Genomic DNA, 24,201 nt, shown 5'->3' with positions numbered 1-24,201 from the left:
AGTAGCTTTAGTATTTACAATCCAGCATTGGTGTACATAATGTATAAAAACAAATGGCAAAATAACATGAGATGTGTATTTATATGTGTTAAATTTGCTGAAAACCTGTGAACTGGATGCAAATAAGCATATTTACTGTAAAGGCTGAGGCAGAACATGTACTGTAAATGTTTTTCACAAAAGTAGGTTGAAGCTCAAACGGCATTTGTCCTGGGTAGCATATTTCAATCTTAATGACGAGGGCAATCCAGGAAGCTGTTTCTGTTTCTCTGCTCTACCAATACTACATCATACAACTGTTGTGACCAACTATCATGTCTGCCCATTTTGTTCTAGTTGTCACTGGTACTTGTGAATTAGGGTTAAGAATTTCAATTAAGCAGTGCAAATGTTTGTAGGCAGGAGCGTCACTAGATTTAGGCTGAAGGGGCTATAGCGTTAAATCTTTGAGAAAGCACTGAATGTTTTAGAGACAAATAGATAAAGAATTTATTATTACATTATTTGCAACATTGCAGACCAATTAAAAATCCCGATTTTTTTTTACTCTGGATTTAATTGTTTACACTTGATGGTTGATGATTTGCTTAAAAAAAAAAAGGCTAATAGGCTAAATTGAGGATGCCGTTTATGTCAACACAAGAGTTGTAATACATGTAGTGAAAAATTCCTTAAAGCAAAGTTCTAACCTCATCAGATGCTGAACGCAAACACTGCACCGCAGCTTGTTTCTTCATCTCTTCCAGACTTAGATCAGTTCCTCCCTTCCTCTTGCTCTTCCCCCATTTCTTCCCTGCTCCTTTTTCCCATCCCAGGAAGATGTCATTTTCCTGTGCAAAAGGGAAATCATGAGTCGTATTGATTGCTTATTATCTGTGCAATGAAATTACACCATACAAAGTTTTGCCAAGATGCAACTGTTGCAAATCAAGCCATTCTCAAGTAACAGGGAAAACATTTACAGAGCACTACTGCAATGTTTCAAAACTTAGTGTGCTGCCTATGGGAGGTAGCATTTTAAGGCAATAAATGAGCCCTCAACATGCTTTCCGAACAGTAGGCACAACTTTATGCTGCCTCCTAAAATTCCTTGTTTCAGCCAAATTCTAAGGCTTTCTGGAAATATAAATCCAAGATGACAAACAAAGTGAGAAATATATTTCATTCAATACACAAATGTATCTGAATAAAATAGCTAAAGCTGCAATATGTAAAATGTTTTGGTTACAATTTACAAAAGTTAATTGAATGAGTACATTACATGAGTTCAAATCCCTGTCTTAAAAGGGAAGAGAGTGCGACAGCGGTTCAGTCAGGACACCAATGTGAAATTACTCACCTTATTTATTTTTAACAGTTTGAATCTGTTTGGCAAAGTTGTTTACCTGCTATAAATGCTTGGATATTTTTTTATGTGGGGTTGTCGAAGCTTTTATTGCTTGTCATGCTTTAATGAATAGAACATTATTCATGTTTTTACAGATTGCAATGCGTTTATAAGTTAAATTTTTTCCAGTGAAGTTAATGTAACAAGTTTACTAATATTCACGATTTCTGAGTATCTTATAAAATTGCTGCAGTTTCGAGGTTCCCAAAGTGTGTCTGTATCCTTTTAGCAGATGGCCTGTTTAAGGCTGTCAGTGCAAATCAGATTTTGTGTATCCGATCGGAATCAACTTTATATCGACAATAAACATTTTAATTGAAGAATATTCATTTGATGTAATTTAGCATAACATGAGATCACAAGAAACTCTAATAATGGCACGCAAGAGCTGCACTGCGGTTCGTGCCTGACTGAAGAAAGGAAGAATTACAAAGCTCACAGTCCAGTTGCACTCTAAACTTTCCAAACAGCTTCAGGTGATGTAGATTGCAAAGTATGAGGGAATTACATAAAAATACAAAATAAGTAAATACAGAAGCACTGTCGTTGTGGAATAAGTGAAGCTGCCGCTCCGCTAAAACAAAACTTATGTGTTGAGCATTTTAAAGGAAACACCCCAGGGTTACATCTTTAATACAGTTATATTGAATGAGTTACCGCTTTATTAAAGTTCAAATAATAAGGAAACAGGTCATGTAAATAACTACAAACTCCGAAACTGGCATTTCTCTGTGCGGCCAGTGCCTCTTCTAGGAGTTGCATTAATGTCCCGATATAAGTGGAAGAGATAGAACTTTAACTAGCATGAGGAAAGGACATATGGCAAAAAGCCACTTGAGATTTTTTATCAGAATGGTCAGACTGAAACAGATTTCCAGAAATGGGATTTGAATAGGATTTGTAAAAATCATGTGGGGGGTTTTTTGCCATTCAAACTTGCCAAAGATATGCACAAAAATGAGATTTGGACTGATAGTCTGAACAATTTAAAAGCCACTAAAGATACATGGTAGTTCCCCATGAATGCCTTTTATTGTAATTTATTAGTTTAGCATGTAACCATGCTAAACTGTCTCTTTACTATAACTTCCAAAGAAACAATTAACTAAGCTTTTATTATTGTGATTGCAGACATTTCTGCATATTATTTTCAGGTTCCATAGTACAGCTTTAAATCCAATTTAAAATGTACCATTTTGCTCAATGTTTGTGTGTAGTTTTTTTTTTAAGTGTCACACCCATTCCAGTAAAATGGACTGGTAACTGACAGGCTGATATTTAACTTTGCAACATACAATTATCAAACACTATTGGAAGCAATTGTGACTATTTAGTGCCAAAGAGTTTATTGCGATGTAGAACATTTCAAATCAGTTACTTGTGAGGTTTCATCTCTGCAAGGACACTACCTTAATAGGCAGCTGCCTATGTAGGCAGTATACAGCTAGGTACACCTCACTAGGTTTTGTAACAGACACTACTACGACACTCAAAACCTGTTGCTTCAATCTTCTTTATTGTCACTATCTGCAAAAACAAGTCCAAAAGCTCCTAGGTTTCAACCAAGAGATACTCTAAAGCAGGGGTGACCAACACTGCTACTCGAGAGCTACCTTACCTTGAGTTTAGATCCAACCCTAATCAAACACACCTGAACCAGCTAATCAAGGTCTTTATGGTTACTTGAAAATGACAGGCAGGTGTGTTGGAGCTAAACTCTGCAGGAAGGTAGCTCTCCAGGAGCAGGGTTGGTCACCCCTGCTCTAACGGAATGTTCAGGGTTCAGTACAAGTTAAGCTCAATCGAAAGCATTTGTGGCATCAAGTACCACAAAAATGTATTTTGACTCGTAAAATTCTCACCTTTTCAAAAGACATAAACAATAAGTGTAAACATGATTTCAGTGTGATAAAATCGTGTTAAGTTATACAGCCAATTTTACAACTTTGTTCACTTACCATGATGAAGCTATGTCAAAAACCCTAAAACAACTGTAAAATTATATGTGCTTAAGCCCTCCAAAATTGGCCACATTCACTTCTATTATAAGTGCCTCACTGTAACAACAGTTTTTTTTAAAGAAGAGGAACAAGTCAAAATTAGTTTTTGTGGTAATCAACATTATGCCATGAATGCCATCGATTGAGCTTGAATTATAATTAACCCAGAATATTTATTTAACCCTCTGTGGTCTGAGGGTGTTTTTGGGCCCTGGAGAAGTTTTGACATGCCTTGACATTTGTGCTTTTTTCAGTTGCTTAAAAACATATGAATGGCTAAAGTCTAATAACACTGTATTCAGCACAAAATTTTTATATTTTTGAGAAAATAAAGTTTATGCGTGGTTTTTGAACAAAATAAAATAGCACTGAAATAAGGCCATATAACTAATTCATACAAAACAATGTAGTTATTTCACTTTTGTAAGATACATTTAGTGTTAGAAATATAATATCAGAGGTGTGAATGATCATGAATACTGTTGTGATTCATACCTGAGGAGACAAAGACCCTCCCATCTGATATAGTGCATATATATATATAAATCAGGATTCTTTGTTGAATAGAAAGTTCAAAATAACAAAATGTATCTGAAATAGAAAGCATTTGTAACATTATATATGTATTTACGGTCACTTGTGACCAATACAATGCATCCTTGCTGAAAAAAAGTATTAATTTCTATCCAAACAAATCTTAGAGAACCCAAACTTTTGAACAGTAGTGTATAATGTTACAAAAGCTTTCTATTTCTGATAAATGCTGTTATTTTGAACATTCTATTCATAAAAAACTGTACACAACAGTTTTCAACATCTTTGTTTCATACAGATTACATTGCAGAACATATTTTTTCATGTTTGTGTGATAAGTATTCTCTGAGTTTTGGTTCTTTTTTTAGACGTGTTTCAGAGAGATTGCGGAGACAGAGACAGCTGAAAGTGCACCCTGTTTATTTTCTTTATTTTACAAAAGCACAAGGTTTTGTTGTTATTGTGAGTGTACACAAATGTAAGACATCATTATAAACTATAAAGGGTCTATTTTATTTATCTCTATGCCCAAAAACGACGGCGTATTTTCAGTTTTTTCTGCTATGAGGAACAAAATCCAGCAGGACACACCGTTGATCCCTTAGGGTTAAAGATCTACAGCGATAAGAGTAGGGGGCTGTATGACTGCCACAATTGTGGAATCCAGTCATAAAAACATAATTAAATATATAAAATTGGGAATGTCACAGAATTTGATCTGAAAATGTATGTATGAATGCACAATTAATCAAATAATATTGTGATATGTCCTAGTGTGATTATTAAACAAAACAGGCTGACTCCTAGAACAGGCTTGCGTATTAAAGTGAATGTATGAAGCCGGACACGCATACACTGATGACACCACATACTTGTGTGCGTAAAGAGAGAGCAGAGCACTCATTAACAATGAAGCCCACAGCACAAGAAGACTATATATTTATAATATTAAAATCACAGCCTTTTCTGTCATATAGCAAACTGCTTATTTTGAAGTGAGCAGCTGTCATAAAAACATTAAAACTGAAAGTTCTTTGTTCGGTTTTCCACCAGACGAACATGTTCAATTTAACTAGATGCGTAAAATTGAAACATTCTTAAAATGGTAACCTAAATATATTACAATTTTACCATAAATGTAATGTTCAATGTAGTAATAATAATTCAATAATTTTATTTAAATAATATCTAACAAGCAGGAGTGCTGTTATACGGAGTACAAGTTTTCATCAGTGGTTTTATTAATTTACTGTGGTGCTCTGCAGTGCAAGCACTGTATTTGACAATCTGTATAGAAGCACTTGGTATGTGAAATATTATGTTGAAAAGTAATTGTTCCGTTTTCATTTGATTCAAGTTCTATGAATTCACTTTTTATTAAATGACAACATTTTATGAAACTTTAACCCTCTGGGGTGTGAGGGTATTTTGGGCCCTAGAGAAGTTTTGACATGCCTCGACATTTGTGCTTTTTTCAGTTGCTTAAAAACATATGAATGGCTAAAGTCTAATAACACCGTATTCAGCACAAACTGGGCTACAATAATATGTGAGCAACATGTATGTACAGGTTTTTATTTTTGAGAAAATAACGTTTATGCGTGGTTTTTGAAAAAATTGTAAGTCACTGAAATAAGGCCATATAACACATACTAAATATTTGTCCACATGACTTTTGAGAACTGGATCTTGTAGCCTAGAGATTTTGCTACAAAATGATGTGAAAACCATCCTGATCACTCATTCATACAAAACAATATAGTAATTTAGCTTTTGTAAGACAATTTTAGTGTTGAAATATCCTTGCATCACAATCACATCACAAGGTGTGAACGATCATGAATATTCATTGTAATTCACACATGAGAGACAAAGACCCCTCCTCTGGGCCTATCAATGAGGAATGTGACAGAGAGAATGAATGTGAGGAGACTTAATGATCCAAATCAAGTTTTAAGTTAAAAGAAGTAATCAGACTATACATTTTCTTTACATAAAGACTTTACTTATTTTAGACCTACACTACAGTTTAAAAGAAGTCTCTTCTGCTCACCAAGGCTGCATTTATTTGATCCAAAATACAGAAACAACATTGATATTCTGAACTATTTAATTTAAAAGAACAGTTTTCTATTTAAATATATTGTAAAATGCTATTTGTGATCAAAGCTGAATTTTCAGCATTATTACAGCAGTCTTCAGTGTCACATGATCCTTCAGAAATCATTATAATATGCTGATTTTCTAATATGGGCATATTTAAAGTGCATTTTACTCATTTAACCCTAACACATATTTGCAAGCACAAGCTTTGTTGATGATGAGGTGGCATTATAAACTAGATAAAATATAATCTAAACATTCAAATTATTTTTATATCATATTACATATTATATTTATATTATACAGCATACAATTTAAATGCTTTAGCAAAAACAGCATTTAAATATAACTAAAACTTGCTTATTAGGACATATTTCAAATGTCAATACTCTGAATGCTGGCTGGCAAGTCTGGAAACAGTCCCACTAGTAAAATATCTACATGTTTATATAAAATAGCATGTCTAATAAAGAAAACTAAATGACTTACTTTTCTGAAATTGTATCCTCGGCTGGATCAAGTATCTCTTCAAAATACAAATGTTCATCGGAGTCCTGCTCTTCTTCTGAGGAAAATTTTAACTCTTCCTTAATATCCTGGAGCTTTCTTGCCTGTGTATCGTTGCAAATGAGCAGAGAAATGACTGAAATGGGTTTATATCAAACCTCACTGTCTGGGGCGTGCCCCATTTGCATTGATAGTCTCAGCACATTAGCATATGAATGGAGCACTCGGCTGGTGGGTGTGATCACATTACAGATAATTAGATATCCAGGTAAAAACTGTATCACTTTGTTTCAAACAGATTACATTGCAGGAGAATATTTGTTTTAAATTTGAATAGTTGTATTTAAAAGTAGAAATCTTAAGCTTTCTTTAGACATATGTTTCATGTTTGTGTGATAAGTATTTGTGGAGTTTCAGTTCATTTTTGTGACGTGTTTCAGAAATATGCTTGTGAACACAGAGACTGCTGAAAGCTCACCCTTTTTATTTTCTTTATTTTACAAAAGCACAAGGTTTTGTTGTTATTGTGAGTGTACACAAATAAAAGTAGAGTCTCTAATGATGTCTTACACTTATCTGTATACCCAAAAATGATGGTGTATTTTAAGTTGTTTCTGCTGTAATGACGAAAATATCCAGCAGGAAGCATCGGCGCGTTCGTCAACCCCAGAGGGTTAAAACAGAATTTGGAAAAAACTAAGCAGTAATTCCTTCACACCAACTAGTTGACTATAGGCTCAGGCAATGCAACAACTAGTCGATTATATAAATTAGTGGGTTTGCATATTCCTACCTTTTACCTGCAAATTCTGTACAACAGAGTAAAACAAATGTTAAGTCAGACACAACTGTTCAATAAACATTTCCAATAAAAAAAGGTGTTAAAGCTAAATATATATATATAAAAAAATAATAATAATAATAATAATAATTGGCTAATACATTTAGAATCGACATCTAAATATCGTTGTAATATCGAATTGTGAGGTCTGTGGCAATTCCCATCCCTATTTTCCAGCATCCTTGGATGAAATTGTAGGTGAACACAACTGAAATTTCAGTTAGCTCCACAGCGTAAAGCTAGAGTATGTCTACATAAGACCTTTTCTATAGTCATTTTGACTGTAATGCAGAAATTAATTTCATTAATTGGCAGTCACCAATGTAGAGAATTCCGATTTGGCCCCTTATGAGGCTGCATTTCAGGTAGGATAATGCCATAGAAGCAACGAGGCAGCTCACTAAGTTTTGGAACATCCAATGTAATACATTTTCACCATACCTGGTCCTGCAGGTCATAATCATAGCTGTCATGCAGTAGCAGGCTAAGGACATAGCGGGTGTAGATCATTGCATCTATGCCACATTTCTCCAGCTCTTGACCCAGCCAGCTCTGTACTGGCCCAAGTGACTGCAGTGAGGACATCTCAGAGGACATGGGCCTTGACACAGGGAAGGCCAGCAATACTCTATCAGGGGCAGGGCCGTCTGACTCTCTACTCACTGGACGCATGAGACTAGGTTGGAGACATTCTCAGATGCAGTTGCATGTTCCCAGGTGGACATGAGAGCACAAGGAGTGGTATGAAAGGGATATATCTTATATTATAGAAGGAAGGGGGGATTCAACCCAGAAGGACGAACACATGGAGGTCTACTTGAAGACTCATGAGGAATCTTCTGTATATATGTATTGCTGTAAGCAAGAGGAGTCTCTAATCTTCAGGCATGGCTTTGTCCACTGGAAGCTAACAGCTTTCTGAATGGGCTCAATTTCACTCATAAGGGTTCATCTTGGATGACAGCTGGTTCCAGGCTTAACCTGAAAGTCAGAGAAAAAACATTTAGTCTCATACAAAATGTGATTCCTACTCCCACAGACAATAGAAAAATTAAAAAAAAGTCTTGTTAATTTTCCATTGCCTTCCTAGATATAATTCTAGCAAAAACCATTGACTTAACCATGGGAATGAGGAGCCTTTCCTTCTGTGTAATATGTGTATAAATACGTAATATTAGATAACAAACGGGATAATAATGGGCTCATATAAGTAAATATGCTCTTCAATTTTTAAAAGGGGGAGAGAAAACTTCCTGTAGATTTTGACATCAACAACACAAATATTGTCACTTGATGCATGTCCTTGTACTGGAAAACCATGAACAAAACTATGCAACATAAAAGGAAATGCAACCCAGGATACATTAAATACAGGTTATGTTTGATCTATGAATCTATCGACACTTGATTTCCAATGTCAAATCTGTCCTGAAGCAAAACCAGTTGAGAAGCACTGAGATAAAGGGACAGACAGGAGCAGTCTAACTGCCGTGCACTTACAATATATGATAAATATTAATAATCATAGGACATTACTTCAAAAGCTCACACAGCTGATGTAATTTTTCATTTAGTAGTTAACTTAACATGTAAACTTACATGCTTTAGTTATATAACGTTATATTTACATGCTATTTTTTTATTATGTTTATAATTCTGTTTATTATAATTCTGTTAGATTTCTTATTTTTTTTTTTTTTTTTTTACACATACTTCAATAAAATAAATGGTTTCAAGTTCCAATTATAATAAAGTGATTGCTCAAAAATAGATAATTAAATAACCCTTCTGTTTTCACTGATAATACTAATTGTGTAATACTGTATACCGTGAAACCGTGATATTTTCTGAGACGGTAATCATACCGTGAAAATCTCATACTGTTGCAACCCTAGTACTGATGTTTATTTAGATATTTATTTGATTTATTCTTTATTTTATTGGTCAGCATTTGACTGATAATAAACAGTACTGATGTTTATTTAGCTATTTATTGTATTTTTATTTATTCTATATTTTCTGTTCATTTCTAGAATTTGTTGACAATGTATAATAATAATAATAATAATAATAATAATAATAATAATGTCAAATATTCTTTGATAAAAATATTTGTTTAAGAAAGCAGCCTTCGGAGTACCTTTGCATAGTCATAGTGGTGCAAAATCGGTGAACAATCCACATAGAAAATGTCTGTTTTCATTCCAGTTCAAAAAAGATCTATATCAGCCAACATATCGGTAATCGATGAATTTTCCCCTCTAAAATCGGTCTTTACTAAATTGCACAGAAAAAAAGCACTAATGGGCTGGGTCAAGGGCAAACTTCTCTTGTTATTGCACCCTCAGTGTGCTATTATGTAGTCCATTCCCTGTCATGCACCAATGATATAAACAAAAACAGCACATTCATAAGAAGTTGCAGGGGGGGGATTTATGCACTTTGGAGGAAAATAAACCTTGTAACACTAAAATATCTGGAATTTTTCAACAAACTCACTTAAATCTAATGGGGGGCTACTTTTTATTAATTCCTGTACAGGTCAGATAGAATCAGGGTCCGAAATTAACTTTTCCATTAAAGGGTAATATTTGCCCCTGGAACTGATTTACAGGGGGCATTTTTTTTACCTTTACAAAGGGCATTTTAAATGATAACCTTATAAATTGACTATCATCCTTTTGTCAAATACTTTAAAGCAATTAATTCAATTTGAAAAATGGCATGTTTCAACACAAAATTGCATAATCTCTACATTGCATAATGTGCATTGTTACTGAAACAAAAAGGCTGTGTATCGGCTGTTGGTTTCACTTAAGACAGATAGGTCTCAAGAAGCACATCTAACATGACGACTCATTTGCGGCAACATCATCCACATGTGTCTCTTGAGCTTAGCGAAGCAAAGCATAAACAGCCTGTGCAAGTTAGTCTCGCAACTGCATTCAAGCAGCCTCTTGCTGCAAGCTCCGACAGAGCTAAAGCAATTACAAATGCCATAGGAGTATTTATGGCTGCAAATTAGGGCTGGGCGATAAAACAATATAATTATTTATCAAAATAATGAAAATCCATGATATCGGCAATAAGCTTTTGAGGAATTTTCGATATTTAATGCATGTCGCTATAACACAAGCAGTTCGGCTTTCTCAAGCTGTGTTTCCACTGGGCCGGACAAAACCCGCTCAAAGGCACTCACAGCGCTAGGAGAGAGCTTGCTCCGCACCGCTGCCAATCCTACGATCCAGCTTGCGAGCATGATGCTCGGCTTTCATAGGAATGAATTGAAAACGCTCTCAGCTTTGCTCACAATGTGCCAGTGGTAATGTAGGGTCAGATTGGATGAACTTGCTAATGCTAGCTGCCTTGCTAACAATTATGTTGGACACCAGATTGATTCCATCCGCACTGCAAGACTTCATGGCAATGGTTGCGCCCTCTCATCGTCTCTAGTAAAGAGTGCGACAGAACAACAGTGATGTGGACAACAGCTCTAATTTTCTGCGCTGTAATCTTGAATATTGTTCTCTAACACCACACATGCTTCAATTCTACCCTGTCCCGCTCCGCATGCGTTGCCTCTTTTCCCTGCATGTGTGTAAACATGAAGCGCCGCATGAGTTAACGTGGTTTCAAAGCACCTTTTAGACCATAACGTTTTTCCCTTCTAAATGTATCTTTATTAATCAGCATGTTACGAGCCTTTAATAATAAACAAATCGATTTCTGTTCTAATTTTGTGAAAATTAATTAGATGTCTGGAATGGATAAGAAAGACTAAAATTACTATTTGGTAGATTAGTCTCTCTTTTTAATGAAAATATACAAATGTTTTTTAAATAAAAAAGAAAACATTTTCTACATTTTCTCTCGGGACACCCCTGAACCCACATTCTGCATCATTCCACAGTCACAAGGGCTTCTATGCCCCCATACTTGGGTATCTGAATCTAAAGAAATATAAAAAAGATTTAATTTTTATTTAAAAATATTCCAACAAATACTGGACTGATGTCACTATGCTTCAGAACAAACAGATGATCTTTTAACATTCATTTTCAATTGATAAACGGTAAAAGATGGTCAAATTAGTAAAAGATCCCACAGACCCCACTGCTTTGGCTGTCTCTGGACCCCTTGTGCAGTTTCGTAGAGACTATTTTGACTGAAGAAAACAAGAAAAAAACTATTCTAAACAGTCAACTTTGAAATAAAAAAAAAAAAGAAAGTGCAATGTGTAAATGTATATCGTGATAAATATCGAACAATATGAAAAAGATTATCATGATAACAATTTTGGCTACATCGCCCAGCCCGACTGCAAATATGTAACCATACTCAGTCATCAAGAAAAAAGGGTTTAAGCATCTGATTAACATGCTTCAGCCCCATTATAAAGTTCCTACAAGAATGCATTTCAGCAATTCTGTAGTGTCCGCTCTAAACAAGCACACGCTGTAATTGTCGCTGTAATTGTAAATTGAGTGACAAGTACAAGTGGTGAGCTGGAAAGCAAAAGACACAAATCTGTCTTAATTTTGTTACAATTATTGTAATTGCACTTTTTGTTTCCTTTTATTATTGTGTTTTAATTAGGGCTGTCGATTTAACGCGTTAAAAACATTTACGCAATTAATCGCATGCCCACTTAATATAATAAAGGAAGATTCCTGAGAAATGCAAGCTTGTAGTACCACCTGTTTACTGTTAAATTTTTCTATTGTAGTCTAACAAGAAAAGAACTTTACATCTGTGTGAAATGTGCATTACATCTCTTACATCAGTGCATCCATCCATTGGCTCAAAGAACATTTAAGTACTCTAGTCCAGTAGTGTTGTGAAAAATACAGAGTCTACCCGGTTCCCATGCAGAGTCAGGAACTTTCGAACGCTCACAACAAGCAAAAATGCAAAAGATGCAAAAACCAAGCAAAAGATGGCGACAAGCAAAGCTGCTGAGGAGTCTCAACTGAATCTTGTCGAAAAGAAAAAGTGGACAAAGCCAGGTTTGGAAATTCTTTGGATTTGAGGCTAGTGAAAAGGGAAACCAGCAAAAACCTATTTGAAAACGCTGCTTTCACAATTTTCTGAAGAAAGGAGGAAACACATCAAACTTAACAAAGCATCTGAAAGACAGACACCTGGATTTATTCAAGCAAATATAGCAGGTGAGTTTAAAAGCATATTATCATTTGCTTTAGGGCTGAAACGGTTAGTCGACATTATCGACAATGTCAAAAATAAAATAAATTATGAGAAAAAGTTTCATTGTTGAATAGTCATTTGATCTCATTTAACGTAACATGAAATCATATTAAACTGTAACGATGAAGCCCCAGAGCAGCGCTGCAGTTCACACCTGATGGAGGAGAAGAATTACACAGATCACGGTCCAGATTCACTCTAAACTTTCACATCTTCATTTTATGTAGATCCCAAAGTATTAGGGAATTATAAAAAAATATGAATTATAATAAATTCAGAAGCACTCTCGTCGTGGAGTAAACGGAGCCGGAGCTCTTTAAAGGAAACATGCGTTACATCTTAAATGCAGTTATTTTAATGTGTTATAGCTTTATTAAAGTTCAAATAATACAGAATCAGCTCATGTTATTAACTATAAATTCAAAAACTGGCATTTCTCTGTGTGGGAAGCACCTCTTCAATGAGTTGCGCGAATGTCCCGATCTAAAGTGGGAGAGATTGAAACTGCACCTGGCTGAGAGAGTCTCTGCCTCGGGGACGCTCATCCCTCGAGCGCAGACGCTTAATGCAGCTAAATTAGAACGCGATGGCTCACGACTTATTTAATCATAATATACGTCACTGTGCATTTATTATCGTGAAGAAAATTGGCAATATGCAGCTTTATTAATATGAGAACATTTTGCACATTAGTTTGGAAATTGTTTTTTATTAATTCTATTGTATGCTTGTTTATTTAGGCTTTTTTTTGTACTTGGTAAAAACTTAAATTAAAAGTTGAAGCAAATCTTATATAAGTGTTCAAAAATACTTTAAGTAGGGCCCTATAATTTCCGCGATCACGGAATCGCGGACGGAATCGCGGAATTGGCAAATTAACGCGGAATCTGGTGTAAACGCGGAATTTCTACATTTGAAATGAAATTCTGTTTTGTGTGGGAGAAGAACGTACGTCTGGGGGAAATGCACACCGGGGGACGCAAATCTGGGCGACACAACCCCTCCCACTCCGTCATTTCAGCTCCCCCTCCCTCTCACCCTCCCCCATCAAAACAATGAAAAAATGGCGAAGCGGCTCTCCACAGCTCCGCTTTCGGCGAAAAAGTTGAGAAACACGACGCTAAGCCCTGAGTACAGAGCCGAGCAGTTCCCTCGTGACTTTTACATGTCAGGTGAACTATTGTTTTGCAAGTTTTGTCAACATGTATTTCAATGGTGATGTTTCTGATAGGTGGGAAGCTTAAATGAAGAAAGTTAGCTCACAAGGATTAACTAGTCCTACAACTTTACTTTTCATCAAAAGTTTTTGTCTGTTACATGATGACAAAGTCAACTTTAATTGTATAACTCAGGGAGTACTTGCTGTATTTTGCCTTGTTTTTGATGCACTTTAATGTACTGTATGGAAAAGATGATTCTTTATGAAATACTTTATAATTCTGAAATTGAGAGGTTCTATTTTTTTTACTTGAAAGAAAAAGCTAATGGAGCACTTTTATTTATAACCATTGGTTCATAACCATTAATATTGTGTTAGTACTTAGAGTGCAGTGTTATGTTGCATCATGCAGTAAAAGTACTGAGTAAATGTGATGTTTGTTACCTCAATAAATTTAAGGTCATTCCTGTTTTATTTGTGTACATTTTAATCATTAACATTAAAAGCACACTTTTTACGACTGAAATAACAGTAAAGGGTAAAAAAACTGAATTCGCAAAAATTAAAACGGAAAAAACGGAATTTTCAAAAATTAAAACGGAAAAAACGGAATTTGGGAAAAAATAAAACAGATTTTATAGGGCCCTATTTAAGCATACATTGTTCAGTTTTGTTATAATTAAAAAATAATATATTTAAATTGAAGTGTTGCTCAATGGCATATTTTTGTTCTTAGTTCTGCTGCTAATGTTTTGTTAACTTTGTTAATAAAAGAGTGTTGTTTAGTAACCTGTTTTTGTGTTTGGTACCGAAAATGGTATCGAGTACTGTGAAATTTCAATGGTATTGGTACCGAATACTGAAATTTTGGTACCGTGACATCACTACTATTCAGTATTGGTGATGATTTGATTAATCTCAGTGACTCAAGTCTTTCATTGGTTCGTGCATGGACCGTTTCTGAAAATTACGCTTTTGCGTAATTGATGGTGCCATTTTTATGCTTTGAATGAGGAAATTCAGAATTATTCAGGCTAACACTCATTTATTAAAATTTGCATCTACAATTCTACTAAGAGACTTCGGCACTGCAGAGTAGCCTAAAAAATTATTATGAGTTTCAATAAAGTCAGTATGCTATTGTAATAAGTTGTTTATATAATTTAATTCATAACTCATCAGGCCTATTCTCATGTTGAACGAGATGGTGGAATTGAACAAAAGACTGGCCTCCTCTTGTTTGATTCATGCATTTCATTGCCGAACAAATCTAGGCTACCATCCAGTTCTTATATTGGTTCATTCACACATGGTTCTGAGGGCCGGTCAAAACATTTTGTAGGGCCCACGGGCCATAGTTTGGTGACCCCTGCACAAGATGTTTCAAAAACAGGCACTACTTGACACTTGCAGGCAATGCTGAATGGTGATATGCCACACAAATGACTTTAAAACAAGGTTCATAAAGCACAGCACAGCTGGCCAATGTAAACTAATCTCTAAGGGCAACTTCCAAAGACCCAGAATAAGGCAAAATCTACAAGACAAATTAAAAAAAAAAAAAAAAATACAAATGTACCATCAATTTCAATGCAACCTGACCAAGGACTAAGATTAATCAGTGCCCAAGACAAGACCGCAGAGGAACTTCATGATTTAATTTTACCAATAGGCCTGAAAAGAAGGCTTGGTTATTCTAGCCGTGAGTGAAAGTGGACATTTTAATAAGAAACAACAATAAAAAGCCACCTCCCAAAACAAAATGGAGATATTTCTAAAAACTCTGTCCAAAAGGTACTTTTCTAGTCATTCAAAAATGTAAGGCTTGTTGTAAAAATGTAAGGCTTGTTATAAAAATGCAAATGAAGATTAGCATTAACAAACAAACAGTCTAAAATAATACATTTGTTGTGTTAGAGAGGACACAACTCCTATTTTAAGTGAAACTGAAATGAAAACTCAGATCGTCACACTTAATAGGTTACCAGTACAATACATTATTGTACAGTGAGTCCTGAGTGTCACCATGCACTGAACAATGCTTTCATTGAAGGACTGTCACTTGTCAGAAGTACATTTTTGGTTAGATTTAAAAAAATAAAATACAACTACGCACAAAGTTACGAATTTTTACATTAATATAATGATAATTTAAGCTTCCTGCTGCAAAAGTTATTACATGAGGGACTGCTTCTTTTAAGGGGTTGTAGCTGATTAGATTGGCTACCTACAAATTAAATGATTTCAAATCAGACTCTTTTGTATTACTGTAATAGATCAAAGTGCATACGCGCATGCAAAATTATATCTACAGTAGGTAAGTGTGATATTCAATGCCCTTGACGCTTGCCCCTTCATATAACTCAAGTTAAATCACTTTCAGAATAATGCTACAAGAACAACCTTGTAATTAGATAGAGCCATGTACTCAATTAAATAAAAAATTAAAATAAAATAATATAATAAAACAGCGTAAAAAATACCATGCAATGCAATTATTGTTCAACAATGACAGGAGAATTGCGGAATGACAGGAGGCCAGCTGATAAGCTAATGGCTAACTATCACCTGACAAGCAAGTGACCAGAAACCTTCGGGTTTCTGTTACTTTTCAAGAAACAACCAGTTGTCACGTTTTTAATTGTATACCGTTTGAGGGTAGGTTTAACGGGCAAATGAATGATTAATATAGATATTTTGGATTAATACAGACCGTCTACAGGCCACCTTATAAAAACTGAACGCAGTGAACAAACCGCTTTCCTCTTACTCAGCATGAATCAGCCATCATGAATGTGTTGTTCAACTCAACGTTACTTATAAAAGTCCAGCATATAACCATGTGCAAGCCGCCGTTTAACTAAGCGGCTGCTCAGCTCCATAACAACAACCAGTCTAAGTTGCACAATGATAATTGGCAAGCTACTTCCTTGCAAATGCACAATAACCTACCATTTAATATTCAGCAACGAGTTATGTTCTGAAAAAATAAATGTCATTATTGTCAATCTGACGCAGATGCGGTGTAAACAGATGATGACCACTCACACGGACACCATTTTAAGCCATAGAGAATGAAACACTAGTCCCGGTTTTTCACTTCCTCGAACACTACAGGCAACTAAAGTGTTTCTGCTTTCCATCAACCGTTGTGAAACGGTCCAAGGCCCTTGTTTCGTCCTTTCGATTCAACAGCAATTATGCGTAAAATGGGAAAAGTGACGTTAGTTAACCAAAATAGTAATAGGTAGCGTTAGGCTAGTGCACAGTTGTAGCTACGTCGGAGAGGAGGCGCGGCTGATTTGCCTCGCTACAGACGCTTGTCAGGTTTGACAAGACGACCAAAAACATCAGCTTCCAGTGCAATTCCGAACGGGGGAGCATTGCTAACATTAACAGCACTCAACATATTGAAACGCAGTTGTACATGCATAATCTTACCTGCTGTAAACCTACGCAGTGTGATTAAATGCAGCAGGAGAAGCGATGACTTCTCTCCCGCTGCCGTTCTGAGCTCGAGCTCTGAGGTCCGCCACAACAGCGTCACAGATATCAGGCGCGGGGTAAAGTGTGTTACGTCCTTAACTTCTGTTAGGACGCGCCTGACGACATTTTGGATCAAGGTGGGCCTTCGTCATCTGCCTTCTAACATAATAATGATAGCTCGGTTTGAGCCAACATGGCCGGCAGGGAACGAATTTTAAGTCGACTACCGACACCATTTTACTTGTCTCCAGGCAACAAGACATATTACAAATGTGTTACAATGGCTGATATCCCTCCGCGCAAGCTTGCATCATATCAAGGAAGTTCTTGCTGATCCAATAGAGCTAATACAGTTATAGTCATTAGAAATGTACTGATCTCTGTGGACCTTTGAAGGAAACGTAAAGATATTAAAAGGACTATTCAGGGTTTAAAACAATTTTAGCTCAATCGACAGCATTTGTGGCATAATGTTGATTACCACTCTTGATATCCTTCTCTCTCTCTAAATAAAAAAGAAGCAAATATCTTGAGGCACTTACAATGGAAGTTAGTGGGGCCAATCTTTGAAGGATTTAAAAGTAGAAATGTGAAGCTTATACTTTTACAAAAGCACTTACATTAAGTAATCTTTTAAAACTTGAATATTATTTGAGCTGTACAGCTGTTTTATATATAGCCATTTTTACGGTCCTTTTAGAGTTTACGGTGTAACATCATGGTAACTATGGCAAGCCGAATATCTATCTTTAAATATTCCCAGCGTTACTCGTATGGAAAGCCAAATGATCTTTTAATGTTCCCAACGTTACTCATCATTGCATTTTAATTAGATAGAATTCCAATTTCAGAGCTCTCTAATTGAATTTGTATGAGTAAAAATCAAATTAAAGACATGTTTAATTGCAGAGCTCTTTAGTTAAATTACATTCTTACAAGAATTAATTCCAATTACAGAGCTCTCTAACAACATTTTTACGAGTAAGAATGCAATTGCTGAGCTCTACAATAGCAATTCTTACTAGTAAAAACTTAATTGTAGAGCTCTATTCAGTGCCTTCTTATTATGATAAGCGCACATTATGCATATTCATCTGACCTGTCAAAATGGACAAGGTGGAGACGGAGATCAGCAGGCATTATTTACATTTGATGGCATTTTAAGTGCCATTTCGCATGTGCGGCAAGAGTTGCAGCAGTCAGGATACACCAACATTTTGTTGTCCACAATGCATTTATTTTGCCGATCCCGAAGTGAAGGTAAACTTTGATGTTACAAAACTAGATAGTATATTCAACCCACCCAGCTGCTTAAACTGCAGGGCAGGTATTAACATTTGGCTGATGCCATGTTCCAATAGTTTTCACAATAAAAAACTAACATCCTTTGTTTTTTGTCACAAATATCCTTAAACATAGTATTAACTGTGGTACTGTACATGTTCTACATGTTCTTTTTATAAAGCATCAAACAAGGGATTTTTGGGCTGCTTCCAAGACCTGTCCAATGTTGGCAATGATTTTAACCTGTATTTAGTATGTTAAATTTATGTTGTTCTAGGTTAGCCTGGAAATGTGAGAGGCCAATATGGCAAGTCAGTGTTTTTGTGCTTCCAGCACCTGATGAGTCCAGACTTCCTTCAGCCAGTGAATGTGCAAAATGAATTAGGCAGTTAAAAAAAAAAAGTATTACTTGGTGTCTGTTGTTTGGTTGTATAAAAAGTAGATATCTGTAGCAATCAGTTTGACCTTTACCTCTTGCTATGTTAAGAGTCAGCACTCTGTCAGGACCATAACATGTCGAGGACCATTAGATAATGGGTTTCTCAACTCTTTATATTCAGTGGACTGCCCCACCTGAGGAATAGGTACAGTGTTTTGAAAACTTCTAAGGTTTTTCTCTTTTTTTTTCTTCTTTTCTTTTGCAAGAATATTCTTCCAGAGCTAAACGTATTTCTGTTGGGTGGACACTTTGGCCACCTGAGTGGGATGTGAAAACAGTGGACCTCAGTATGCACATATTTGTGCTTGTGATCTGCGTACAAACTTTCACGAACAAATCAGATAGATAAATAGATACATGGATCAAATACAGATATGTACTTTTAACATTCACTCATCCCCCCCAAAAAATAGATAGTTTGACAGCCCCTTTTAGGTTCCCAAGGCAAGGCAGTTATATCTGTGCAGTAATTTCAATACAGTTTGTAGGGTTGTTTACCACATCGTCATGGCAAAGACTTGTAATCAAATCAGATTACACCATGGTTTGTTGGATTTGGTCAGTAACATAAATCTTACCAGAGTGTTCAAACATTCCACAACCCCCCAAAAATGATTCAACATGTACAGTCTGAAAAATAAAACCAGAAATGCTAACACGGATATGAATAAACCCAACAATTGTTAAAGTTTGTTTGGGCATTATAAACCAGCATTTACCTTCCATCACCCATCCCTCAGGTACCATCTCAGCTGCAGATGACCAACTTTGCTGCTCCCTCACCTCCATGCACATCTGCTCTCTCACCCCACAGTCCTATTCTCCCTCACCTCCACACAGGTCTGCACCCTCACCCCCACACTCAAATGCTCTTTCACTTACACACACGTCTGCTCCCTCACCTCCCCTCACTAACCTACAGCCGTGGCCAAAAGTATTGGCAGTGACATACATTTTGTGTTTCGCTAAGTTTTCTGCTTCAGTTGTTGTGGTGTTGATTCACATTGATTCTAGATTACTGTGCAGAGTGATCAAATGCATTTAAAATAATTGCAAAAAGCTTCATTGGCCAAAAAAATTACATTTATCACAAAAACCCAAATTTCACTGTTTTTTTGGCCCTGACACAAATTTACCAGCTAACACTATTTCACGAATCATATCAGCAGCACCTGGGAAAGTGTGAACGAGTACTAGTCAGGTGAAATCACTCTATCATTCTGATTGAATTATAAGACCTCCCAACCAGTCTTCTTTGTCTATTCCCACTGTAGAACTTGAGGACAATGATTCTTCAGTGTAGGTTTATAACATATTTGCTTTCGTAACACTGCCACAACACATTTACAAAAAATTATGGCTGAATATGGCAGAATTCGGTAGCAGGCCATTTTGAGGAAGCTTGTTAACAAAGTGGATTTCACTAGCTGTCCCACCAGCAATCAAATAAATGTGTGCAGGGACAGAATTTTTCAGGGGAGTATTCAAGGCTTCAAATGTCACAGATTCGACCTTGGTGCAAAATTAGATATAGTCTTTGTTGAGAACGAGGGTGCACCTGAGGGGGCTGTAGATGGATGACCTTCCACAGAATACTTCAGGTTACTGATGAAAGCCATACAGCATTCTAAAATCTTTGAAGGGCCTGAACAAAGTAGACATTTGACCCTTAATACACATGGTAAGTTTTTAAAACGTCCTCGAATTAAAATCGAGGACTAATTGATTCTATAAACAATACCATGCAAATGTAATTTGTGTGTGTGTGTGTGTGTGTGTTTTCAGCACTTGACTACTCCACCATGAGGACTTAGAGCGCAAATTTTTTTATAAAAAGGTAATCTGTTGTGATTTACAGCATTTGTTAAAACGTTCAACAAAAAAATCAGTTGGTGCTCCTATGTTTTTGTTGTGAATTCTTGTTTTAGATAAAGGAGGCAGAGAGGCAAACAATGCCATAATTGAGGCAGAAGACTGCCTGAGCATCATGGCAGCCCTTTGATTGGTAACATCCTTGCAATAAAGTGATTCCTTGGCCCAGTCTGACTTGGATTTTTATAGTGATGTTCGAACACATGCTGCATTGACACTGCATTGGATTTATTGTACCCCTACTAATGTGTTGATTTGTACACAAATGATTAAGGGCCATAACATTTATATTCAGTGTAGAAACATTCAGTATGATGCATGTATCAGATTATTTTGGCCTGGCCAAGTTATTGCCTCTCCTGTGTCCTTGAGCGATTTCATCATCGGACACTTAGGGTGGCTTGCACGTTGAGTTGCGCTCCTCTCTGCCATAGCAATCTCTCCCTAGCTAAGCCTAGAAATGGCCTTGCGTGCTCTTGATCATTTTTAACTGGTCAATTATGGATTGCATATGCTTATTATTTTTACAGACTATTATAACATAATATACAATTATTAATAACAGACTGATGATTGTCAATAGTGCCAGTACGTCTGTACCAAGTTGATTCTTTAAAAGGAAGAAAAAAAGTAATGATTCTTTCTGCAGTACCGGTACTGAAAAATCTATATTCATGTACTGTCTGACACACAACTGCTTTTGAATGCTTGCACACGAATTTGACATTTGGGAAAAAAATTATCCAACAGTTTGATGAAACTTTTTACAGCTTAACTATTTATTAAAGTAGTGTCAGTTTCTGCAGAATGAATCCTGACAATACCCTCCACATCAACTCAAAAATAAACCTATGGATTATGCATTATAACAGGAACATTGATCTCAGCATATGATTTGAGGTCCGACAGTGAACATGCAGAGCTTTGATGGTTGCAGCAGTGGTGCATTAAATAAATAAACGTAAAGAATTAAAGACACGAAAATATGCTCATGTGGATCTCTGCACAAAAATTGCTTCCTATATATGTCTATCAATGTATTAGCATAAAGCTAAATGTGTAACAATTATATAGTTAACTAAACAACCCTTTTGGAGTGAACTATGTGTAGTAAAATATAATAGTCACAGTAATAATGAGTTATAGTTAATGAATAACTTGTTTCTTTTTTGTCATTAACCATTTTTATTGATTCCAAACTCAAATCATCACAATCAGCACATGAAAACACAGAAACAACTTTCATCAAAATATTTTCAAAGGCTGCAACTCTTCCCAATTCGGTGCACCACTCATGAAATGAGTGTGCACCAGCCGACTTCCATCCCCCAAGGATCACTTTCCTGCCGATAATCACACTGGTAAGGACACAGTTTTTAAAGTGTTTATTGCCTACATTAACATCCACCCCAATACCCAAAATACAAAGTCTGTGGCAGAGTGAAATCTGAGTGCTCAGGATCTCACAGACATAACTCTGAACCCTCGACCAAAACTCTTGAATCTTTATTCAATACCAAAAAATGTGGGCTATGTCCCCATCCTCTGATTGGCATCGCCAGCAAGTGTGTGTGTCTTTAAGACCAAGCCTATGCTATCTAGTGGGAGTCCAATAAAATTATGCAGTATCTTAAATTGAATTAAGTGCACCCTTGCAACCCTAGACATAGACTTGGCATTTTTTTTTTTTTAAATCCTACCTCATTCTTCATCCTCAAGTACTAAATTCAAGTCTCTCTCCCATAACTTCTTAAGAGATGTAAAAACCCCATCTCCTAGACTCTGTAAGGCAGCCTTACAGAGTCTAGGAGATGGGGTTTTTACATCTCTTAAGAAGTTATGCAATGTGTTTGCATTTCAAAGGCAAAGAGCAAATGTATGATCTTTGAGAAAATCAACATATGAACTTTCTCACAATTAGCATCTCTTCCAGAGGCACCACACCCCACTGAGCGAAGATTGCCTATTCACACCTCATTGATGCCCTTCCACATCTGTCCCATTCTCTCCCCTCTCCTTCTCATCCATTCCCTTTCAGCTCAGAATCACCTCAAACTCACCTAAGATCTGTATGTAACAAAAGACCATATCTGATGTATACAAATTTTTTCCAGGTTTGTAAAACGTAATGACAACAAAGTTATAAGGTCTTTGCCAAATACTGAATAATACTGGAGGTCAATACTTGAACGTTTAACACCAGGAAGCCAAGAACCCATTCACCCCCAAATTCTCATTGTTCAAAGGATAATACCATTTGGTACACAATGTGTATTCTGTCTGGATATTTAAGGAAAGCTGGCCCAGAGCTCAGATGATCTCACACCTCAATGTGTAACTTTAATAATAGGAATCTGCATTCAGATTTCCCATGCTTTGCAATTGCATGTAGTGTTCTCAACTGCCAGGTATGTTCTTTGACTTGTTTCTGTAACTTGTGTTTTAAATACAGATTTATTCTGTATTCCTTCAAAATCATTTATATCAATACTGGGTCTGTAAAATAGGAGAAACCGCTCTGGAGGAACCGAGCAGGAGAATACCATTTTAAGAATCATTTATATCATAACTGAAGCTTTAATGTAGGAGGAAGCCACTTAAAGAATATAAGTTTGAATCTTATTAGAAATTGATCAAAAGGTAAATGAACAGAAGAGGATTCAGAGTAATCAACAACTTAAAAGATTAAAAATAAAAGAATGATCAGTAAGTAATTAGAGCCTTAATCTAAATTAGAGTTCATTATAAAATTGGAGTCAGATTCATATATAATTGGAGTCAGATTAAATTAATAACAGGATGAATTCATAAAGTGCAAATTATTAACAATAATTGCTTTACTTCAGTGCTCAGAAAAGACAGAAATATGCAGAGACCTTCAAGGGCCAAATCTATCTATTTTTTGCAGTTTTCCTGCCTTTTTACAAGTGGTGACTCATAGTTTCTGCGTGGTCACTATTAGGTGTTCACGGTGCCAAGTCCATTTGTCGCTTTGTATGCATCTGCAGAACACCTAGTATCACCAGATACATGTAGCAAGTGGATAATTGGGTTTGTCCCTGCCTGTGTCTGGTTGAGGTTAGCACACATGTTCAGTTCATCAAATCCATCAAGGCTTTTTTGGCTTGTTCAGTGGACATGTCATTCCATCATGGAGAAACATCTGCTTGGTTGTATCTATTTATATTTATATTTATGCATTTGGCAGACGCTTTTATCCAAAGCGAGTTACTTATTACAGGGACAATCCCCCTGGAGCAACCTGGAGTTAAGTGCCTTGCTCAAGGACACAATGGTGGTGGCTGTGGGGCTCGAACCAGCATCCTTCTGATTACCAGATTACCAGTTATGTGCTCAGACCACTACACCACCACCCCTCTATCT

General features: G+C 36.1%; 1 protein-coding gene across 1 annotated transcript in view; it reads right to left on the bottom strand.

The window, feature by feature from the left end:
- The window catches only part of LOC127650204 (uncharacterized protein KIAA0232-like), a 30,204-nt gene extending 12,841 nt beyond the window's left edge, over positions 1 to 17,363 (bottom strand). Inside the window, exons 1-3 of the mRNA XM_052135470.1 lie at positions 17,178 to 17,363; positions 7,814 to 8,353; positions 690 to 830 (exon numbers count right to left, since the gene is read on the bottom strand). Of these exons, the coding sequence (XP_051991430.1) occupies positions 690 to 830; positions 7,814 to 8,044 (372 nt within the window). The 5' untranslated portion in view covers positions 8,045 to 8,353; positions 17,178 to 17,363. The remainder of the gene's footprint in view (positions 1 to 689; positions 831 to 7,813; positions 8,354 to 17,177) is intronic.
- Between the last annotated feature and the right edge of the window lie 6,838 nt (positions 17,364 to 24,201).

The sequence above is a fragment of the Xyrauchen texanus genome, chromosome 1 (genome assembly GCF_025860055.1).
Source record: "Xyrauchen texanus isolate HMW12.3.18 chromosome 1, RBS_HiC_50CHRs, whole genome shotgun sequence".
NCBI lineage: Eukaryota > Metazoa > Chordata > Actinopteri > Cypriniformes > Catostomidae > Xyrauchen > Xyrauchen texanus.
This window is presented reverse-complemented; position numbering and strand designations above follow the sequence as displayed.